This window comes from Passer domesticus, chromosome W (genome assembly GCF_036417665.1).
Source record: "Passer domesticus isolate bPasDom1 chromosome W, bPasDom1.hap1, whole genome shotgun sequence".
Classification (NCBI taxonomy): domain Eukaryota; kingdom Metazoa; phylum Chordata; class Aves; order Passeriformes; family Passeridae; genus Passer; species Passer domesticus.
The window spans coordinates 8,992,035-9,014,610 of NC_087511.1; the positions used below are offsets into that span (position 1 = coordinate 8,992,035).

Genomic DNA, 22,576 nt, shown 5'->3' on the forward strand with positions numbered 1-22,576 from the left:
GTAAACCTTAAAATTTTGGAAATGAGTATCATTTCTCACATTTAAGCAGCTTTAAATCAGGATTAATCCAGTAATTAACTGGCTTGGTGATTTTATGTATTCTTTATATGGATTGCTAGTTAAGCAGAGGACTGCTGTATTATATTGATGATTATGTGCATGTTACTAGCATGTGTGTATTGGCTATAGAGGGCTTTAACCTTTATCACTACTGTTTTGGGTTTTTTTCCTTCTTTCTTGTGAGAAAAGTTTGCACATTGCCTCTGATGGAAGATTTTCATAACATTGCAGGACTGCAGATCTTAAAAAGAAGATAAATATTCTGTTTGGGTTGAGGGCAATTGTAGTTCTTTATTATGTGGAATTTGACATTTTCGTGTAGAGTGTTGATACAGCTAAATGTCATGTTGATTCTTACAGACCTTTTTCCTGAAGAAATCTAGAGCTCTGTGTCTGTAGGGGAACTTAAGCTTTGCTTGTTTTGCTTTCTAAAAAAGGAGTAGTCTGGAATATTATGTAGAAGTATTTTTTAAAAAGATATATTTCATAAAATCATTTAAGTTTGAAAATACCTCTAAGATTATGTCCATAAAATATTTTGGGAAAATATGTGTTCTTCAAATTTTACACAAATGTGTAAGTCCATCAGATGAAGATGTCTATTTGGAACAAAAAATAGTGGTTTGGGTTTTCTCATTTTTATTTGTTAATTATATTTTTGATAGCTTTATCATCTCTGACTCTTTATAGTAAAAATTTGACTACAACTTAAGATTGTCTAATAAAAAATTAATGGGCTTCAGAAATTACTGAAAACTGCTCGGAAGTGTTTCCCCTGTGGCACCAGAGACAAACTCTGACTTTTCAGTATCAGAATCAGCTGTTCAACTTTATTCTTATTTGGCTGAGAAATGATGTTTTCCAAACTTCTACTCATGTCATGAACCAATTTTGGATTTTCAAAGCTGTCCTACATAGTTTAAGTAACCTTTAAGCAATCTTGAAGCTAATTTCTTTAAACCCTAATGATGCTACATAAGTTGCAGCCTGCAAAGACAGCTGTAAACTGGCCAGAACTGCTACTTATTTTTCACAACTGTTTCATAACTTCTTGGAACAAAAATGTCAGAAGTAGAGCAATGATATAAAATTTCAATAGCCAAACCAAATTTCATTTTTATATCTTTTATTGTGAAGAAAGCAAGCAAGCAGCACTGGGTGGCCAGGGAGTCACTGCTCCACTCACGGCACACACCACTTACAAGTTCGGCAAAGTATATATACTGTTTTTAAACCTACAAAGCATTTTCCAATGTGCTTGGTTAGTCCGAATCAGCAAATATCAATAAGCTGGGATCAGCAATTTCATAATCTTTCCAGGTGGTTGTTGGCTTCCCTTCCTTCTTGTGGTCGTCTGGAGGGAGGCCTTACACTGGTGTCTGCTACATGATTTTGTGAAGTGCATCAAGCTTTTTATTATACATAAGCATTTAGTTGCTTTGTTGCAATATCTCTTAGCTTTACCACAACTTCCTCTATTTTATTCTAAGCATCAGTCATCTTGCTACCTCATCTCTTTTACTCTACTATACTTCTTTTATTTCGATGCTTTATTTGGCTATTCAGTCAGAAAGTTTCAAAACCGTTCTTTGCGTCTATTTTTGACACAGCAGATACAAGCATTTGCTGATTCCATTGCCATTTTTAACAAGCAACAATGGAAGTTCATCCTAATTTTAGGTAACTTGTTCCACCTAAACAGTTGGCATTCACAGCTCTAGGTAATCCCTAACATAAACCAGATGCAACTCCATATTGTGTGACACTGTAAAGAATAAGGGATAGAAAAAAAGAGAGATAATTTGTATTTACTGGGATGGTAGACTAAAATCTGTTGTACATTCTTCAATAGGAAGCTGATGGTTAGGGGCATTCCAGCAAAGGTTTTTGATGGTTAGGGGCATTCCAGCAAAGGTTTTCCTGACCATTGTGGACCTGATTTCGCCCGCCCCCCCCCCCGCCTTTACAACAATGGTATAAGTTACTGGAGTGCAGACATGGCCTGTCACTACTCTGGTCATCATTAGTATTGCTGTAGCAGTTGCGCTTGCACACACGTCCTGTTGTGCAGTACATATACTTTCAGGAATTACACTGCTCTGTCTGGAAATGAATGTATAACCAGTTGAATTAAGAATTCAGTTACTCGGAAGTTTAAAGATCAAATATATTGTTAGGGGTTAGTCCTAGGAATGATGTCTGAATAGATCTTTCTGTAGAGGTTGATCTGTCACCAAATCAGTTGATCAGTTTTCAATTTTATGCCTATGGTAACAGACAAGGATACACTTGAAGTTTTTCTTTCCTAAGTAGGATGTTGTAGAATCCCCATGAGACTTAGGAAATAAAGCTTCTGTGGTGCATTGCATCCTAAAATCTCACACTTCTCACAAATGTGCAAACCTTATGTGGTGGGTTTTATGTTGGCTAAATCACTAGGCATTTACTAGAATTGTTTATTTATTATCTGCTGTGAGATAAGAATTAGGAGAAGAGCAAAGCAGGCTCAAACTTTAAAGGGTATAAAGAAAACTTTAATGACAGAACGAAAAGAATAATAAGAATCAGAAAAAAAATCTTCAAAACATTTATCACACCCTCTTTTCCTTCATACTGACAGTGTAAAGAGATAAATTTGGTATTTTTAATCCATTTACTATTGTTCAAGTAATTTTTCTTTAGTTTACTTAGGGAGAGGAGTCTTTTTCACTATGCTATGGAGACTTTTCCACAAGAAACAGTTATCTCGTGGCTTTTAATTTTTATGGATAGCAGCCGCCCGGAAATCTGCAGTCGTGAAGTCTTTCTTATCTTTTACAGCTTTCTCACAGTTGCCTTTATGGGTTATATTAAACTTATGGGGTATTATTTTAAGGATGACCTGTTTAAAAGCAAAAGTTGTTTTTTTTCTATCTTTGAGATCATCTTCATCTCTGGGAACAGAGGTTTTTTTCTTCTTTCTCTGGGGGCAAAGGGTCTTCATCACTCATCTCTGTTCAAGCTTCTCATTTAAATCATAGCTACTTTAACACTTGCTTTGCTTTAGCATAGATACTTTTGCTCATGTCTATAGTTTGAACACTCTCATCATGCTTTTTCATTAATTAAAGGCATATTTTAGTGTATTACAGTTCATTACCATGGCTTTACCAAAAGAATGTTAGCTTAAGACTAATGCATCTCTTCATTTTCTTTTTATCTGGGACTTGGCTCTTTCTTTACTGATTTTCATGTCTTATTTTGTTCTCTATGTGTCTTAATTTTTTTTTTTCTTACTCGAGAGAGGATTGATGTTTGTAGGTTTCATCTATGCACTAAAATACTTAATATCTCGCCTAGGGCCTGCGGAGGGCTATGTGATCTCTGCTGGGCGGTGGTTAGAGCTGTTTATGGTTGGAAGATTCTATGGGGCCACGCTGGGGGGAAGCTAGGATCTCAGGAGCCAAGCTAGGACTCAGCAGTAGCACGCTGCGGGCTGATGGCTTCCCCTCCCTTTACCTGGTAGTTTCTGGTGAAACTCAGTAGTTGCAGAATTTCAGTTGAGCTGTGGGTTGGCCTGGCCGCGCTGGGGAGGGGTGGGGGGGGCGGGGACCCGGAGCTGCTCCCGAGACCTGGCAGGCCCCCACTTGGTCCGGACCGGCGGCAGGCTTCAGTATCGGCAAGATGTTAGCAGCCGCGACCCGGCCCAGCCTCGGCCGGGGCCCCACGGCCTCCCCTCCCCCCGCCAGGCCACCGCTGGGGCCCGGCCTGGCCCAGCCAGCCCGCGTGGGCTGCGGCAGAGCGGGGCCGGTCTTACAGGCACCCAGTTACCTCTTCAAAGCCCGAAGCAAGAGAGCGATTCTCGGGCTTTGTTCGTCTTTAAATGTGTATATCATGTTATAAATGAGAAGCTTGACTAGGCCAATATTCAAGCAGCAATCAATTTATTAATTAATATGGTAAAGTATGAGCAATACAGCGCTGGGTACAGTGGGGGAAATTTTCCCTCCAACTGCACGCCGATAGTTGGGGCTTACAGATATTTATAGGGGTACTCATAAGCTTTCTCAGCAGTTTCTATTCCCATTTTTTACGTCACAATTCTATACACTATTGTGATTTAGTTATTCTCAGGATGTATCTCAGAAAATCGTATCCCCAGATGGTGGGGTCCAGCTTCCGAAAGAAGAAAGAAGTCTCCCAGCTGGTGAGGTCCAGATTCCAGATGTGGGTTCGCCTTTTAATTGCAAGGACTATAAATCTCATACCAGTGATGTCCAGCTTCCCTTGGTCAAAACTATCAGTCTTTGAGTTGATGTTCATCTTCCTTTCTCAAGCTGCTTTTCAATATTTTGTTAAGGCGTCGAGATAAGCATGTTTCCTTTTTATATATTCTAAAGCTATAGTTTCAAAGATCCTTACTACAAGCAATAGTCTAAAATTATACTTCAAAAGGTTATTATTGCAAAACTCTTTTTAGCTAGAAGCAGAAAGTTCCTGTCAAACAGCAACATCCTTAAAGCTTTAATTCGAATGCTCCTAAATCAACTTAAGACTTATAAAGGTTAATTGCGAACAAAGGATAGGTTCAAAGGCCTTCTTCCATGCTTTACTTCCTCAGTTGTTTATTAGAATTGTCTTTATAACTGTCCCATGGTCAGTTTCTACACATATCCCAATCACAGATACACAGGTTACCTGTATGTACCTGACATGAAACACAGCTTTGTATTTCACAATCACAGAGGCGGATTCAGCTCTTTTAGGTGGTTTAACAGGTTGCTAATGTGAAAAACGTCAATCACTTGTTTTTAAAATTTTAAAAGTTTAATAGTAATAAAATCGTTATGAAAATAGCAATATAATTAAAATAATACGGGCAGCCAGGGATGGGACAGACGGGATACCCCCTCGGTGCGGTCGGTGCGGTGACCACGGACCACGCGGCAGGACAGATGCCCATCCCCCCCCCCGGCAGAGCCAGCGGAGCGGCTGCGGGCCAGGCAGCTGGGACCGAGGCAGACGAACTCACTGATGGGGCCGGAGCCAGCACAGGGGCTGGGGGGGTGAAGCCGCGAACGGGTGGGGGAAGAAACGGGAACGGAGGAGGTAATCTTTTATTCCCAGCCCTTTTCTTTCACCCTTTTTTTTTTTCTTTTATTGCTTTGTCTTGGGGGGCTTTTGATATTTTAAAGATTTTATTTTCTTATGATGTCTCACCCAGTATATAGCATATTCTTTTTCTTCTGCATTAAACAGTTTTTTACAAATAAATCCAGAGCCTGACAAATCCAAACTTCTACTTGGATACTTTGAAATGGTCGAAGAGCTAACCTACGACCTCCTCATGTTGTTTTTCTCATCACCTTTTTATTTATCCTTTGGCAAATTATAAATCTTTCAGTTACTTGCTTTGCTACTCCAAAAATCCCAATGCACCCATAGTTCCTTAAAAAATGATCACACAAAACCTGGGTAGCTCAATTGGTTTTCTGATGCATGTCTTCTAATATTTTCCTAGTAAGTATTTTATTAAGTAATTGTCTTCAGTGAAAAACGCCAATCACTTGTTTTTAAAATGTTAAAAGTTTAATAGTAACAAAATGGTTAAAAAAATAGTAATATAATGAAAGTAATGAAAAATTGGACAATTTGGATTAGGACAATATGAGACAATAAAAACAAAGAGTTATGGACAGTCTGGGTACCTATTTCTGGGCAACACAAGCCCGAAAAAGGACACCAGTTAACAGAGGATTAACCCTTAAAAGCAATATCCCGTTGCATATTCATACATCTCATACATGATGCATAAATTCCATTCAAACAAAGGATTCTGCCTGGTCAGTGTCAACTTCTTCCTCTGAATCCTAACGGTGTCTTCAGGGCTGAGCAAGGCGGGAAGAAGTTAGTTTCTTCTGATAAGAGAGCAATAAATTCTTTTACTCTGAAAGATTTAGGTGTCCTGTGGCTGCTATCTCGGTGCAAGTCCTCTCTTTAAAAAAAGTATCTTACATAGCATAGTTTCTATTTTAGCATTATGTTATAACCTAAAATTATATTTAATACACTACTTAAGAAAATTAATAGAGCATAACTTTCTAACATAACACATATAATATTCATTTTAATATTTGCAAAAAGCCAATCATAAAATATGCATTTTTCACAGCTAATATTCAAAACTAATCACTGATTGGTTTTGTCAGGCATGGAGCAAGTTCTTAGTAGCTCCTCACAGAGAATAACTTCTGTGGCTGACGTTTTTCCCCTCTTTACTACTGTGAAAAACATCTTCACTCGCCTGTGAAAATTTAAAAAGTTTAATAAAGGACAGTAGGAGACAAGGACCACAGAGCAAAGGTTATTATGGCCAAGTGCATCTTGGCACTCAGCCAAGACCACACTGTTATCTTTGGGGATACCCCTTAAATACCTTTTCCGTTACATCAGCCTGTTGCATATTCATAGACCCTTATGCATAGTAAACTTTTCCCAAAACTAGTTTACATCTTCCAGGAACTATTTTACATGGCCCCTCCTTAGGTCTGCCTTTTTAGAGCATGCGTGGTTTTTGGCTGTGGTTTTGCCTCCTTCTCCTTATCACTTCCAGTTTGGGCCTTGGTCCATACTTTCTTCAGACGGTGAGTGCTGATAGTTGGCATATCTGTAGCAGGTGTCCTCATCCTATGTTCATTGGATGTTATCCCATCCAAGCAGGCATTTTAACACAAGCATAGCTATTTCACTACTATGTCTAAGCTTAATTAATAACAGAAATAAAAACTATATCAAAGTTACTTTAACACTACACATATAAATCCATTTTAATATTTGTGAAAAGTCAGTATTATAATATGTATCTATAACACTACAAATCAATTAATGCAAAACCAGCACAGCTTACTTTAGCAAGGAAAAGACTGTTGAAGTACAGTTGGAGTGAGGTTGTGTGTGCTGTAACACAGAAATAGAACTTTGCATACAAAGTTGATTTGTAGATGGCTGAAGAGTAGTTATATGGCCACAAGAATTAGAGTTTGCAAATAACTAATTAAATATTAATTTTTTTTTTTTTTTTTTTTTTGCAAAGGGTACTGCCCGCAGAAAGAAGAAGGTTGTCCATAGAACAGCTACAGCAGATGACAAGAAACTTCAGTTTTCTTTGAAGAAGCTGGGTGTCAACAATATTTCTGGAATCGAAGAGGTAATTGCTTGAAAGGGGGAAATGCTTTTCTATATTGAAGTATAAAATGTATAAAACATAATTTCCTTGAAAGTAACATGTTAAACTTGCCTGTAAATTATCTATAGGTGCTTAACTGAGCTTTAGGAACTTGAACTAGTTTCCTGTTAAATTGAAAAATCGTGCTAAACTGCTTGAAATACTGGGTTTTTTTTGTTTTCTCCCCTTGCAGGTAAATATGTTCACCAACCAAGGAACAGTCATTCACTTCAATAACCCTAAAGTTCAGGCATCCTTGGCTGCTAACACTTTTACTATCACTGGCCATGCTGAGACAAAGCAGCTGACAGAAATGCTTCCTAGCATCTTAAATCAGCTTGGAGCTGACAGTTTGACTAGCCTGAGAAGATTGGCAGAAGCCCTACCCAAGCAATGTAAGTTAAAACTTGAATGCATTTCCTGCTGGCAGCTATGGGGCTTATTTGTATAGCTGCAGTGAAATTCAGTGCACTCTTACTGTCTGCAAGCATATTATAAAATGCTGAAGAAATGAAACACTTAAATCTTATTTATAGCTTAAATCCAACAATGAATATAGCAAAATATAGCAGAGACCTCTGTTTCTCAGCATATCTTGCAGCTGGTCCAGGACTAGAAAGTTGTAGCCAGACTTGATTTCTTGGTAGTTTACTACTTGCCGTGGCTACCATATTTTGGCATACCTAGTTCATTAAAGCTAGATAGAGTTACTCTGAGAAAGTTAGGTTTTAAAAGAAGGTATGTCTGTTTTGACACTTTTAATGGAAACATAAACAATAGGGAGAGGGACTTGAGGACAGACGTCTTGCTACTGCTTTGTTCCCTCACAGATGTGGTGAAGGTATTCTTTCTTGCATGGGCTTTTTGATAGCTAAGAGGCAATTATACAGCATTTGTAAGGAAATATAATTTCTCTGTGTGTAGAACAGTGTAGCAAACAGGACTGGCATGATCAGTAAGCTAAATACACCAATTTCATATTCTATCCTTAAATTAGTAAAAGAACCTGAACACTTTTTCTCCCTAAAACTATGTGAGAAAAGTAGAGGAAGGACCTAAGTATCTGGTGTTTGGAAAAGGTGCTGCTGCTGCTACAGGGTAAGAATTGGGAGCAGAAGACAGGCTTGTTGACACTGGGACTGATGCCTTAAGTTTTTAACATTTATATTTTTCAGATCCTGTACTGCATTAGTGTATAACTCTGAACTCCATATAGAGTGTTAGTAAGCTCTCATCACATTTTTGTCAGACAAAACAATCCTTCCAGGCCTGAGAACCAAGGACACCCTCTGCCTCAGGCCCCGAAAAGTATAAACAAAAGTGAATGGGGGGGGGGGGGAAGCAAACTGGAGCAATATGATTTCATTACCTAAAGTTATAATTGGAGAATTAACCTCTGATATGCAAATAGACCAAACTTATATCCGTCTGAGAAACTCATGACCGTCATCTATCTTGGATGTAGTCTCTGCAAGGCTTTTGCACTGCCCAAGGTGCATCTATTGAAGGCCCTTAATAAATACCCACTTTATTTTTTAAACTCTGTCTAGCCTCTGTTCTAAGTTGCCACTGCAAGGCATCAGAACCATGTTTCATGTCCTGCATGTAGGGTTTTCCTACTTACTTTCTGCTTCTTGTAGCAGTTATGAACTTGATTGTTACAGTTTTTCTTTCTGTGCTTTGCTGCTAGCAAGGATAGACTCTATTCCTAAAGCTGATGATGCTTCTCTTCTCTCAACTTCCCACTGAAAAAAATTCTGCTAGAAGTAGTGTTCAGGAGGTGAGGTAAACTGCTTTCCCAATGAAACTCAGGTCCCTCCTTCCTAGTGTCAGCTGTGTGGCTTCTTTCTGGTAGAAGTGGGGCTTGAAAGAAAGAAAACTTGAAGGATTTAAAAAGAACCTGTTAAGATCTCTCTTCTTATAAAAAGGTGAGACAACTATTTGTTTAAGGGAGGGGCTATTTATCAGGGAATATATAATAGGACAAGGGGTAACAGTTTTAAACTGACAGAGGGCAAGTTTAGATTAGATATTAGGAAGAAATTCTTTATTCAGATGGAGGTGATACACTGGCATGGGTTGCCCAGAGAAGCTGTGGCTGCCCTATCCCTGGAAGTGTTCAAGGTGAGGTTGGACAGGGCTTGGAGCAACCTAGTCTAGTGGAAGGTATCCCTGTTTATGTCAGGGGGGTAGAACATGGTGGTCTTTAAGATCCATTCCAACCTAAACTATTCTGTGTTTCTATGTTTCATGTTAATTCCTCCCTGTTGTTTTGGATGCCACCTGTTCCAGGGACAAATGCTTGTAACAGATGCCTCAAATCAATGTGCCTGCCACTCTTCTGCTACAATTGTTTGTTTGGGTTTCTTTTCCACTTAATCACATTTTTATATGTGAAATAATACTGTTCCAAATAATAGCTTTGCTATAGTTATAAAAAAGTTGTACTTTTGTCTGGGAAAGGGTGGGGCTGTGTCTGACTTGACAAGCATGTTTGTCATAGTGTAAGTCATTGCCGCTGGGAAAGAATGGAGAAACTTGTTCTAGTCATACAACTCCTGTGGTTTGAATTAAGGCAGCAATCTGATATAAACATCACATAAATAGCTCCCACCTCCTTTATCGCTGAGGGCAGTGTTGTGGTTTGCCCAGGAAGTGAGTTTCTGGAAAAGTCGTGGTCAAACCAATCAGTGGCCAGATTTGAAATTGGCACCTGGTGTGGCCACTGAGGACCTGGATACGCCTCTGAGAACACACAGGGCTTAAAAGCAGAGGATTCCCAGAGAACTTCCTCTTTGGAATCCAGCATTGGTGAGTGGAATCTGTCCACCTCCCCTGCCCAGCTGCATCTGGGTGGGGGAGGGGGAGGCCATGCAGCCTGTGGGGAGGGAAGCCGGAGCCCCTGCAAGGTGCAGGGGTGGAGGAGACCTAGGATGTTTGGGCAGCCCCCCCCCCCGGAGAGAGTGATAGAGACTGTACTGGCAGCACAGCCGGGATGCGGCGAGAGAAGGTGCCCGGCAGCTGTGGGAGTTCTCAGCAGACAGAGGCGAAGATTTTAACCCCTTGATAGAATAATGGAAACCTTACAAATACTGATCCTCCTGAATCAGAATGATGAGAGAAAGATGAGGCATGACGAAATGGGCAAGTGTGAGGAAAGTTGGAAGAGGTGAGAAGAATCCTAGGTGGGAAGAGATGATGGAGTGGCCTTGAGCTGGACTCTTTCTTGTATGGCCATGGACAGACCCGTGTTTTTTCCTGTGACCCGGAGACTGCATTTAGGGGGAGGCAATACCTTGGAGTCAAGAGTGAAGCAGTGGAGTGAACAGAGATGGCTGAGGAGGGTGTGGGATGCCCTCTGTCTCCGTGGAGGGGAAGATCTCTGTTCACGAGGCCCCTCGGCCCCAGGGGGTAAATTTGGGGGGGACTGGTGTCCCAAAGTTGAGAGACTGCTGCTTTTGGAACTGGGTGGAACATCCTTAAACAAGGAACCCTATAAGCAGTCCTGGCCCATGTGTAGTGGTGAGAGCACTGGACATGGGGGGGAGAAGTCACGAGGGCCGATGTTCTCTGGGCGGTGCCACGAGTGACACAGAAACACAAGAGGTTTCAGTTGTGTTTCCAGGGGAGGCCTATGGTGCAAGGGGGGACTCCTCTCTCCCTGATGGATTTGAGGGTTGATCATTTGAGGGATGGTGATGGACTGGAAGTTGATTACCTGAGAGATGGTGACAGGGTGGAAATCTATGGTGTTATTTCATTCTGTGGAGAAAATGGAGGGGGGGGGGGGGGGAGGAATGTATTTGGAGGGTTTTCATTCTTAGCTTTGTGTGTGTTCCTTTTTAGATATTGTAATTAATAACGTGTTGTGTTTTTCCCTCCATCCCCAAGTTGGAGCCTGCTTTGTTCTGTTTCCGGGTCACATCTCACAGTAACCATTTTGGAAATATATCTTTCATGGGGGCCCTGGCATTGTGCCAGGGTCAAACCATGACAGGCAGTTTCCCAAGGAATCCCAAGCAATAGTGCTCTAAATGGCTGAAAGTTTGTCTCTATGAGGTTTAGGGTCCTGACTACTGTTTTACCCATCCAGTACCCTTCAAAATTGAGAATTCTATCTGGGCATTATGGCTGCAGCCCAGTCTGCCTCCAATCTTGACCTCTCCAATAAGTTAGAGAGACTTTAGAATCATAGAATCATCAAGGTTGGAAGAGACCTTTTAAGATCAAGTCCAGCTGTCAACCCAAACACTACCACTGTAACCGCTAAACCATATCACCCAGCACCAGATCCAGATGCCTCTTAAACACCTCCAGGGATGGTGACTCTACCACCTTCCTGGGCAACCTATTCCAATGCCTCACCACCCTAACAGTAATTTTTTTTTTTAATATCTAATCTGAATCTCATGTCTCAGGTTAAGGCCATAAGTTCTTCCGCATTAGTAAGCAACTGGTCCTGCAGTGCCTCTCCTCTGGTTGGGCTCTTTATCACCTGTACTAGGAAGTTGTCCTCAAAGCACTTGTATTGGGTCTGGCTGACAAGGAATTAACTTTCTCCATAGCAGCCCTCACAGTGCTGTGTATTGGTAGCTAGAAAGGTGTTGATCACATACCAGTGCTTTGTCATTGAGGCTGTCTCTCTAACAATACCCCCTCTTCACCCCCCCAAGAACAGTAGGCCGGTGGTGGGCAAATATCTTTGGAAGGGACATAGCCAGGATAGCTGATCCCAACTGACCAAAAGTATATTAACATCTGCTCAGCAATAAAAGTTAAGAGAAAGGAGGAGGAAGGAGTGGGCATTCTTTATTAAGACATTTGTCTCCTGGAGTAACCGCTACATATACTGAAGCCCTTGTCCCAGGAAGCGGTCAGACATTGCATGTTGATGGGAAGTAGAGAATAAATCTTTTGTCTTCCTTTGCTTTTGCATGTGGCCTTTGCTTTTGCTTTACTAACCTGCCTTTATCTTGACCCATGAGTTTTGTTCCATCTTATTTTCTCCTCTCTCAGGTCCTGCTGAAGAGGGGAGTGATAGAGCAGCTTGGTGGGCACTCGGTGTCTGGCCACAGTCAACTCACTTCAGCACTCCACTAATTTCTTGGACTGCTTGCCTTTTTCCAGCAGATATCTGGGTGGTTAAAGATCCCTATCAGGATCAGGGCATGTGAGCATGATGCTTCCTGCTGTTGCCTTTTTCTCAACCTGGAAATGAAACTCGAGATATTTTTAGTAAGGAGGTAATATAAAACGGGATCTTTAGTTGAAGGCTGCAGTTGAACCACAAAGTTTCCTTTCTTGACTTAGTCTCTAATTTTCACCCATAAGCTGTTCTTCAAAGATCACTTCATGCAATCAATCCTGGTTTTGGCATAGACAGCAACTCCCCCACCTCTCCTTCCTTGTCTGTCCCTTCTGAATAGTTTATAGCCATCAATCATAGCACTCTAATCATGCAATTCATCCCACCAAATTTCTGTGATAGCAATCAGGTCATGGTTTTCCATCTGGGCAGCTGTTTCCAGCTCCTCCTGTTTGTTTCCCATGCTGCCTACACAGGTATAGAGGCACTTCAGCTGGGCTGTCAGCCACATCCCCTTTTTAGAGGAGCTCACCCTAATTCACTTGAGGCAATTCACAGGTGTTTTCTGTTTATTCCTCATGCCTTGGCAGCCCTGGCTCTTCTCAAGTGCCTAGAAAACCATGTCCTTCCTCCAATAAATCTAGTTTGAAGCTCTGTTTATAAGTCCAGCTGGCTTATTACTCAGGACACTCTTGCCCTGCTTGGTTACTTGAGCCCCATGAAAATTAATTTATTCCCCTTCTGGCTGACTTACACCTTTTAATGTTAGGCATCAGGAGATGGTGCAGTTCTTTCTGGTTTAGGGAAGTTTCTGAGTAGTCTAAAACCATTATAGCTAGATCATGCAGTCAGGGTTTTCCATTAGCATATGTTGGGGGTGGCATTTGGATAAACAATCCCCATGCACATCTGCATCATTTCATGCTCCAGTAATTCCTACCCAAGAGTGATAGCCTTAAAGATGTTTTATGTATGTTTTTACTGTTGGTAGAAGCTGAAGTAGTCTACAGGTTCCAGGATTCACTGAGTCCTCTTCTTCCATCAGAATACAAAATTCAGGCTTCCTTAGATGTGACCTCGTGCATGTCTACACTGGTGTCTAGGCAGACCTCTGTCAGGAACGGTAGACTAGATGGATTATCATTCGGCTTTAGTGTGTCAGCCTGCTCACATGTGTAGAATAGACAGACCCTCTACTCCCATTATATTTGCTCCACATATAAAGCATTGAAATTATTTGTACCTTGCAAATTAGACACTGATTTGTTTCAAAACATGGAATGGCTTTTACCTTTTCTTTTTCAGTTATGTCTCACTTCTGTAGCTTTCTATTCTCATTAAGAAATAGAGTATATTTGATAAACTGTGTTAGCAGACTGTAAGTTAAATTCCAAGGGGGACTTGTGGCTTCAAAATATATATATTAATGCACAAAAATGCACTAGTATATTTTCTAGGAGGATGCACATCTACTTGAAACCTTGTCATTTTATGTAAGCAAAGAAACATAACACTTTTAAACAAAAGCCTTTTTGGATACAGTGGGAATGGTATTATGCGTGTTAATGATAGACATCACACCACATATGCAGACTAGCTAGGCAAGCTGCTTTTGTAGTGCATTTTTAGAAGCAACTGTTCTTTGAGCCTGTCCTGGTTTAGGGCAAATTTGGGAGAAAACCTCCAAAAGGGCCCCCCCAGAAAACAAGCCCACATGGCCCCTCCCTCTAACCAGTTCAGGAAGAAGTTCCTCGGAGAGAAGTGAAAAAAACCTGTTTATTTAACAGGCAGACCACTCCCCAGCACACAAAATTAACAATACCAGATGACAAAACTCATTAGTTGCTCTGAAGAGATGACAAATTCAGAAAGTCTCTCCTGGGGACAGTCGCTCTGCTATCAGTCCCTCCAGCACCGGGAAAGGCTGCTGCCCAGAGTAGACCCCCGTGAGCTACAAAGTGTGAGCTCTTGGTGTTTCCCTGGGTCCCAGTCCAGAGCAGGTTTGAACGGTTCCAAGAAAAGGGAAAGAAAACCAGTCCAGGGAAAACTCGGACTGCCTCAGCTTGCTAAACTAACTAAAAAGCAAAAGGAGAGCTGTGTTCTGCGCCGTCCATGCCCAGACAACAACAGTGGAGTTCTGTGTTCCAGCAGACTGTGGGGGAGAGTGCAGCTGATAACGAAACTCCGTGCTTCTTCTCCCCGCCTTCACTGTCAGAGCCAGTCTTGAAGGCACAGAATATAACTTCCAGCATAAACAGAACAGACAATTGGGGATACAAGCATCATAATGTCACCCTAGGACAGAGCTCTTTAGTTTATGATGCTTAAGATAAGCTAGGTGTATCTTAATGGCAACAAATGCAGTTGCAGGGATTTATAGGGTTTAGCCATAGCTTGCCCATTTTTCAACTGTGCTAAAAGCCTGGCTAAATGCTGCCACATTAAGCTTGCCTGCAGATTGCTGTGGTGCGTTGACTTTGGCTGGCTGCCAGGTACCCACCAAGATGTACTCTCAATCCCATCCATCAGCAAGATGGGGAGAAGATACAATAAAAGACTGGTGGGTTGAGATAGGGACAGGGGGAGATCACTGACCAATTGCCATCATGGTCAAAGCAGACTTAACTTGGGTAAATTAATGTAATGTATTACCAATCAAATTGGAGTAGGATAATAAGAAATAAGAACAAATCTTAAAACCCCTTCCCCCCAGCCTTCCTTTCTTCCTGGGCTTAACTTCACTCCCAACTCTTCTACCTTCTACCCCTGAGTGACAATAGGGGAAGGGGGAATGGGGATTGTGGTAAGTTCCTAATGCTGTGTCTCTACCACTCCTTTCTCCTCACTTCCCCTGCCCCAGTATTCCTTCCATGGGGTACAGTCCTTCAGGAACAGGCTTTTCCAGCATGGTTCCCCCATGGGGTCACAGGTCCTGCCAGCAAACCTTCTCCAGCATGGGATCCTCTCTTTGCAGATCCTGCCAGGAGCCTGCTCCAGCACAGGCTTTTCACAGGGTCATAGCCTCCTTCGGGCATTCACCTGCTTTGGTGTGGGGTCCTCCACAGGCTGCAGGTGGATCTCTGCTTCACCATGGACCTCCATGGGTCACTGGGAGTGGTGACCTTGTCCTTAAGCCCTTTCAGAACAAAGTTTATGCATTCATCTATTTTCGTTCTCTAGATATCGGGATGCAGCAATTTCACAAGTCTAGAATAAACCCATCTCTTTGCTCATGCTTTTCTTGAAAACAGAGAAGGATTAATTAGGATTAAATGGCGGTCATGGGCTAAGCTGTCTCATATTCTTAAGGTAGTACAGTTAAGAATAGCAGTAAAAGTAGTGGCACAAACATCCCAGAACTTGAGATATCTATTCTTAGCATTATACTGCTTCAGTTTCACAGATGCTCATTGGTCTACTACAATGGAGAGGGTTAAGTCTCACTAGCACTGGCAAATATAATGGGAATAGTTAAGAAATTACTGAGTCAGTAGAGATGTGGACCAGGACATGTGGTTACCTTAATCACTGAAGTATAAAATTGTGTATCCAGTTCCATATTCCTCTGGATTTTCCAGGGAACAATATTTTTAATTATCTCTAGTCCTGTGTCTACTTGCAGCTTCACAATTGCACCTTAGTTTTCTTGAAGGCCTAGGATCATAAGATCCTAAGATTTCCTTATAACTTGCTAATGTTGTAAAATATGTAAGCCTCAAGAACCACTGAGTAATCAATAAACCAAGCTGCTTTTAAGAGAAATTGCTAAAATCAGTCTCTGTGCTTTTAGCTGAAAATTATTACCATGCAAAGCACTCTATATATCTAGAACCAAGATAGTGAATAGTAAACTTGTTTGGCATGCATCTTCTCATTTTTCAGCTGGTCTGTTTGAGCATTATTAGTAACATATAATTAGTTGTAGATTTTTATTTAGCAGGGGAACTGGATAGAAAATTGAAATTTAGCTCAGACTCTTTGATAATATTTTCAAAAAGCAAAGCACCTTTGTAATCAAGATGCTTATGGTGAGCTTGACTGATGCTTTTGAACTGCTTGCTCTTGCAGCTATGGATGGAAAAGCACCACTCGCTACTGGTGGTGATGATGATGACGATGATGAAGTACCAGGTAAGAACAAGCATGCAGTGGAGGAAAAGGAAGTGAATTTTGCTGAGACATAATATATGTAGTATAAGATTGGGCCAAGGACAGTAAGAGTATTGACTGGTCATTCCTTTCAGTACCTGAAAGGGGGCTGCAAGAGAGCTGGAGAGGGACTTTTTACAAGGGCATGGAGCGACAGGATAAGGGGGAATGGCTTTAAACTGAAAGAGGGTAGATATGCATTAAATATTAATTAGATACTCTTTAGATATTGTCCCTCTGTACTTGGCACTGGTGAGGCCGCACCTTGAATACTGTGTCTGGTTTTGGACCCCTCCAAGAAAGACTTTGAGGTGCTGGACCGTGTCCAGAGAAAGGCAATGGAGCTGGGGAAGGGTCTAAAACACAAGTCTTATGAGGAGTGGCTGAGGAAGCTGGGGGGCTCAGCCTGGTGAAAAGGAGGCTCAGGGGAGACCTTATCACTCTTTACAACTATCTGAAAGGAGGTTCTAGCAAGGTGGGAGTTGGCATTTTCTCCCAGGTAACAAGTGACAGGATGAGACGAAACGGCATTGAGCTGTGCCAAGGGAGGTTCGGGTTGAACATCAGGAAGAATTTATTCACAGAAAGAGTGGTTAAGCATTGAAACAGACTGCCCAGGGAAGTGGTGGAGTCCCCATCCCTGGAAGTGTTCAAGAAATGACTGGACGTGGCACTTAGTGCTCTGGTCTAGTTGACAAGGTAGTGTTCAGTCAAAGGTTGGACCCAATGGTCTTGGAAGTCTTTTTCAACCTGAATGATTCTGTAATTCTGTGATTAGGAAGGAATTCTTTACTGTGAGGGTGGTGAGGCACTGGCACAGGTTGCCCAGAGGAGCTGTGGCTGCCCCATCCCTAGAAGTGTTCAAATCTAGGTTGGAAGGAGCTTGGTCTAGTAAAAGGTGTCCCTGCCCATGTCTGGGTTGGAATGAGATGATCTTTAAGGTCCCTTCCAACTCAGGCCATTCTGTGATTATTTTATAGAATTTCTGTGAGCATTGTTTTCAGATACCGTATGAGACTTAGATGGATCATTGGTTTGAGCTGGCATTTTTGTCCCATGTAGGAATAATAGCTATGGCTAAGATAATTATTTAATAGTCAATAAGAAGACTGCTAAGAAACTGCCTTTTCAGTATCACTGCTCTCTTGTGGATATGGTGAAGTTAAATGCTCCTAAAATTGTGCATTATAATTAACTATTTCAAACTTAGTTGTTTGAACAAGAAGAATGAATCATGAAACTCTTAAATGTTGTTTGGTTGGTATTTTAGAAGCTTATTTTAGTTTTTTTGCCATGTAACCACTTAATATGACCTGGAACTTTTTTTTTTGGGGGGGGGGGGGGATGCAAGGGAATTGGCAAAGCTGAAGTAGGTCAGACTTGAATTTCAACATTTTTCTTTTTCTAGATCTTGTTGAAAACTTTGATGAAGCTTCAAAGAATGAGGCAAACTGAACTAAGTGACACTGTGAATAAAATTAAAACTTGGAAAAAGCTACATGGAGCTGCTATTTTATATTGTGACTGCTTTTATTTGATTTTATTTTTATTTCCTGATGAGATCTCAAGATGTGTAATATTTGGAAACTCCTGAACCTGCAGCTCTTATTCAGTTATTGCTTGTACACAGTATTGTTTTTGTGGCCTAGTTTGACAAGCCTATGCTTTGAAATAAGTCAGATTGCTAATCGATCTCCACCTAGACACAAATTTTGAGCAACTTGTCTACAAGCTACCCCATCTTTAATGAACTTTGCCATACAATAAAGAATATAAAATGAACTTTCTGGTGTGGCTTTTTTGTCAGAAAAGCAAGAAAAATAAATTGACCGTAACTATTAAGCAATCATAAAAGGTCTTGCTTTTTTTTCAGAGCATCTTCCTTTCTGCTCTAATAGAAAACTGGCTTCTAAAAAAATTTCAGTGCATAATGGAGCATTTAAGACTTCATTGGTGAATTCCTAGTGTTTGTGGGTCAGGGCACATGCACTCTGTTCCTACGACACTTTGTAATCTACTGAATTTAAGAAAGAGACCTGTATTCTTCAACTACTTTATGATTGTAAGGGGTTTACATGTCAAGGTTGAGGGGGCTGAAGGAGTGGCTTCTGTGAGAAGACACCAGAAGCTTCCCTTATGTCTGACAGAGTCAATGCCAGCTGGCTCCAACACAGACCTGGTGCTGGCCAAGGCCGAGCCAATCAGTGATGGTGGTAGCACCTCTGGGACAACAAATTTAAGAAGGGGGAAAGAAGCTGGGTAACACCAGCCAGGAGCGAGGAGTGAGAATATGTGAGAGAAACAACTGCAGACAGCAAGGTCAGGGAAGAAGGAGGGGGAGGAGGAGCTCCAGGCACTGGAGCAGAGATTTCCCTGCAGCCCAGGGTGAGGCAGGCTCTCCCCCCTGCAGTCCGTTGAGGGCCATGGGGCAACAGAGATGCATCTGCAGCCCATGGAGGACCACATCCTGGAAGAGGTGCAATTGCTCAAAGGAGGCTGTGACCCCATGGGAAGCCCGCACTGGAGCAGGCTTCTGGAAGGACCTGTGGAGAGAGAAGCCCATGCTGAAGAAGGTTTGCTAGCAGGACCTGTGACGCTTTGACTGAAGCCTGTCTGGATGGAAATGTGTAGATTTAAAGTTATGTTCCTTAAGAATTGCTTTAAAGACAGCATCTTTACTTCAGTTAATATTTTATTTAAAATCTGTTTATGGTTCTTCACTGTTGTCTTTGTTGGTTCAGTTTTTATCTCATCCATTGCCTAGCTGTGAGAAAGCAGGATTTGAGCAATTAGAAAGTGGATGCATAAAGTTTTGTTTTCTCCTTGGTATAAGTATTTCCCATGTATATTATTACTCTCTATGAATAGAAATGCTCGCTTCTGTAAATTTAATTTACCTCCATGACTGACTTGTGGTTTAACCCAGGCCAGCAACTAAGACCCATGTAGCTACTCACTCCTCCCCATTGAGATGGGGGAGAAAATCAGAAGAGTAAAAGGGAGAAAACTTGAGGGTTGAGATAAAGACAGTTTAATAATAAGGAAAAGGAAAAAATAGCAGAGAGAGAAAAAGAAAACCCAAGAAAGACAAGTGATGCAAATGAAAACAGTGGCTTACCAACTGCCTATGCCCAGCCTGTCCCTGAGCAGCAATACCTCCAACAACCTCCGCCCTAGTTTTATTGCTGAGCACAAGCCATATGGTCTAAAATATGCCTTTTGATCAGTTGGGGTTAGCTGTCCCAGCTGTCCCACACAACTTCTTGTGCACCCCCAGCTTACTCACTGGTGAGGCAGAGTTCATGACATCTGTGATCACATGCCGCACAGTCAATTTTGCAAAAATAATTAAGTAAATCAGAAAAAGCAACTTTTTTGCTAAACTCTGAAATACAGTATACTTTTTGAAATAAATGGGCAGGAGATCTTTCTCCTTTTTAATGCCTTTATTAAGAAGAATCAGCTCAGGTGGGGAGAAATCGACGGGTCGCGCCCACGCCGCCGCTGCTCCCGGGCGTGGCACGGAGAAGGAGGATGATGCAGCTTTGTCCACTGGTCTGCAGACAGAGCTGGGGATTCCATCCTCACGGGAGAGTAGCAGATTCCTGGCTTGTTTGTCTAACACCCCGGGGCGTCTCTTTAATCAGTATCTTTTCAGGTTAGGGTGAGAAGCAAAAAGGGTCTAAGCAGGTACGGGACTACGCTCCCATCCTTAGACGTCACTTAAGTCACTTGTTGGTTCGTGATTTTAGGGGTTTTTCTTGTAAAAACTGTAAAAATTCGGGGCGCAATGCATTTCTCATCTGCATACTGGCTCTGATGTCACTCCGATTCTCTTTACCTTGGAGGGTCTGTCCTGGTGTCTTCTTGGCAAGCAGCCAGCATCAGGGGAACAATGGTTAATCACCGGCCATTAACGCGTAATTGAGGAGCTTTTCTTTGGCAGTGAAACTAAAGAGGTCTGACTGGTCTGACTTGTTTTTAACTCTGAAACTTAAAAAAAATTACAACTTTCTATTCATAACACTTTTTGTTATAGATGAAAAATGAAATATAGCCAATTTTAATAAAAATATAAAAATAAAATTTATTTCACGACCGTAATACAGTCTCGACAGCCAACAACCAAATCGGACAGCATACCACCCCCGGGAGATGATACGGGTGAACGTGAGATTGGACTCACCAGAACCAATGACTCCCCGTCCACACCGGCTGCTCCAAGGCAGCAGTTCTTATGCGGTTTATTTTGCCCGCGGCAGAGTGTCTTTGTCTCTTTTTTGAGTTCTTCATATTCAAGTTGGTTTCTTTCTCTGGCTCGGGCTGCACAAAGCCTCCATCCGGGAATAGAATAATACGTTTCCTCGATTCCCGGAATCTGGTATTCAGATGGAAGGTGTTGATGTCCCTGGTCTTCTCAGATAGGTATCTTGTCTGGGCCATCATTGCTTGGGCGTCACTGGGTGCAGGTCCTTGTGAATGCCCATCTCCTTTGCAGCCAGAGTTTCCTTTGAATGCAAATGAGGTGGTGCCTCTCTGTCCATCTGCCACGGTTTCACCATCCTGGGGAAGGAATCCCCCCCCTTCATACACCAATAGCTCATTTTATACATATATATTTTGATATACCCTTAATTCCCAAGAATTACTACCCATATCTATAACACTTTTGTTAAACTTTTGTTGACAAGTAAAAATATTTTAGTAACACTCCCATAAGAAATTACATTGCTAAGAGAGAAGCAACTTGGAATTAGATTTTGATTGGAGAATTTTCAAATTCCTCAGGTCCTGTGGCATGCTGTGGCAAGAAAGCACTGTGCTGCCTTCAGATCCATGGGTGTGGTTCAAAGGTAGTTCCTAGTACCTTTATCTTCTCCCTGCCATCAGAGGCTAAAGAAATTGTTCACTCGAACAAAATCAGCAGGCTGACATTTCAGAACATTATGAACCCTGAATGAGGGACTTTAACATTTTTATCTTTATAAACAAGTGTGTGGTGTGGGGTTATGGTCTTTTAATCCTAAAACTTTTATATTGATAATTATTTATACCGAGATATATAAATCTTCTTTGTTGTGTTTCAGAGAAACCAAAGTATGTGAAGTATGCTATTAATAATTCATAATCATCAATTTTCTGTGCTTTCTTGATGCTGATTTTTCCAGTGAGTAAAGCTCTTTGCAGAGATTTTCCCCACTCTTCCCCCCCCTCCCCCCATGCTAGCTCTAAATTTTCCATAAGGTGCCTGAATCATAGCTTAAGAAGTACTGCAGGCTGATCCCTGTAGGGTACTGTTATGCCCCAGTCTGCTTGGCAGGTTTAGGGGTAGGTTGTTTGATTTACTCTGGGAGGGTGCACAGGAGAAACAACAACATTGTCAGGAGGTTCAATAACAAACCTTTACTTGCAAACTTTAGAACATTAAGGTAGAATGAGGTATGGTTGTGTTCGAGGGTCTCAGGATGAGGGAAGAGATGAGAATCTTGACTCCATGTTTCAGAAGGCTTATTTATTATATTATGATATTATATTATATTAAAATGCTATACTAAAACTATACTAAAAAGAATAGAGAGAAAGGATCCATCAGAAAGCTGGAAAGGAATATAATGGAATGATAACAAAAGCTTGTGACTCTCAGAGTCCACACAGCTGGACCATGATTGGTCATTAAGTAGAAACATCTCACATGGCCCAATCAAAGATGCACCTGTTGCATTCCACAGCAGCAGATATTTACTATTTACATTTCTTTCCTGAGGCTCCTCAGCTTCTCAGGACAAAATCCTATCAAAAGGATTTTCATAAAATATAGTGACAATGAGGTACTTGGCAAATTTTAAAATGTAGCCATTTTTGTTAGAAATTCAATATAAAAGCATAAAAATAACACTTAAGAAAATGTATAAGGGAAAAGAAAGTATAAGATTAGAAAGATACATAATGACCACCTGTGGATCCAGTGACAAGACTTGATTGTTGCAATTTCAATGTTCATTGGTCAAAGTGATGGTCACAGTCTTGACCCATTAGGAGTGGGGGAAAGCCCATGAAACACAAAGTCCAGTGGGTTA

General features: G+C 41.4%; 1 protein-coding gene across 4 annotated transcripts in view; it reads left to right on the forward strand.

The window, feature by feature from the left end:
* Nucleotides 1-18,281, forward strand: part of LOC135288980 (transcription factor BTF3-like) — a 35,277-nt gene extending 16,996 nt beyond the window's left edge. For all 4 annotated transcript variants that reach the window (XM_064402345.1, XM_064402346.1, XM_064402347.1 and 1 more), the window contains 4 exons: nt 7,133-7,246; nt 7,458-7,659; nt 16,419-16,481; nt 17,908-18,281. In XM_064402345.1, the coding sequence (XP_064258415.1) occupies nt 7,133-7,246; nt 7,458-7,659; nt 16,419-16,481; nt 17,908-17,954 (426 nt within the window). In that variant the 3' untranslated portion in view covers nt 17,955-18,281. The remainder of the gene's footprint in view (nt 1-7,132; nt 7,247-7,457; nt 7,660-16,418; nt 16,482-17,907) is intronic.
* The last annotated feature ends 4,295 nt before the right edge of the window (nt 18,282-22,576 follow it).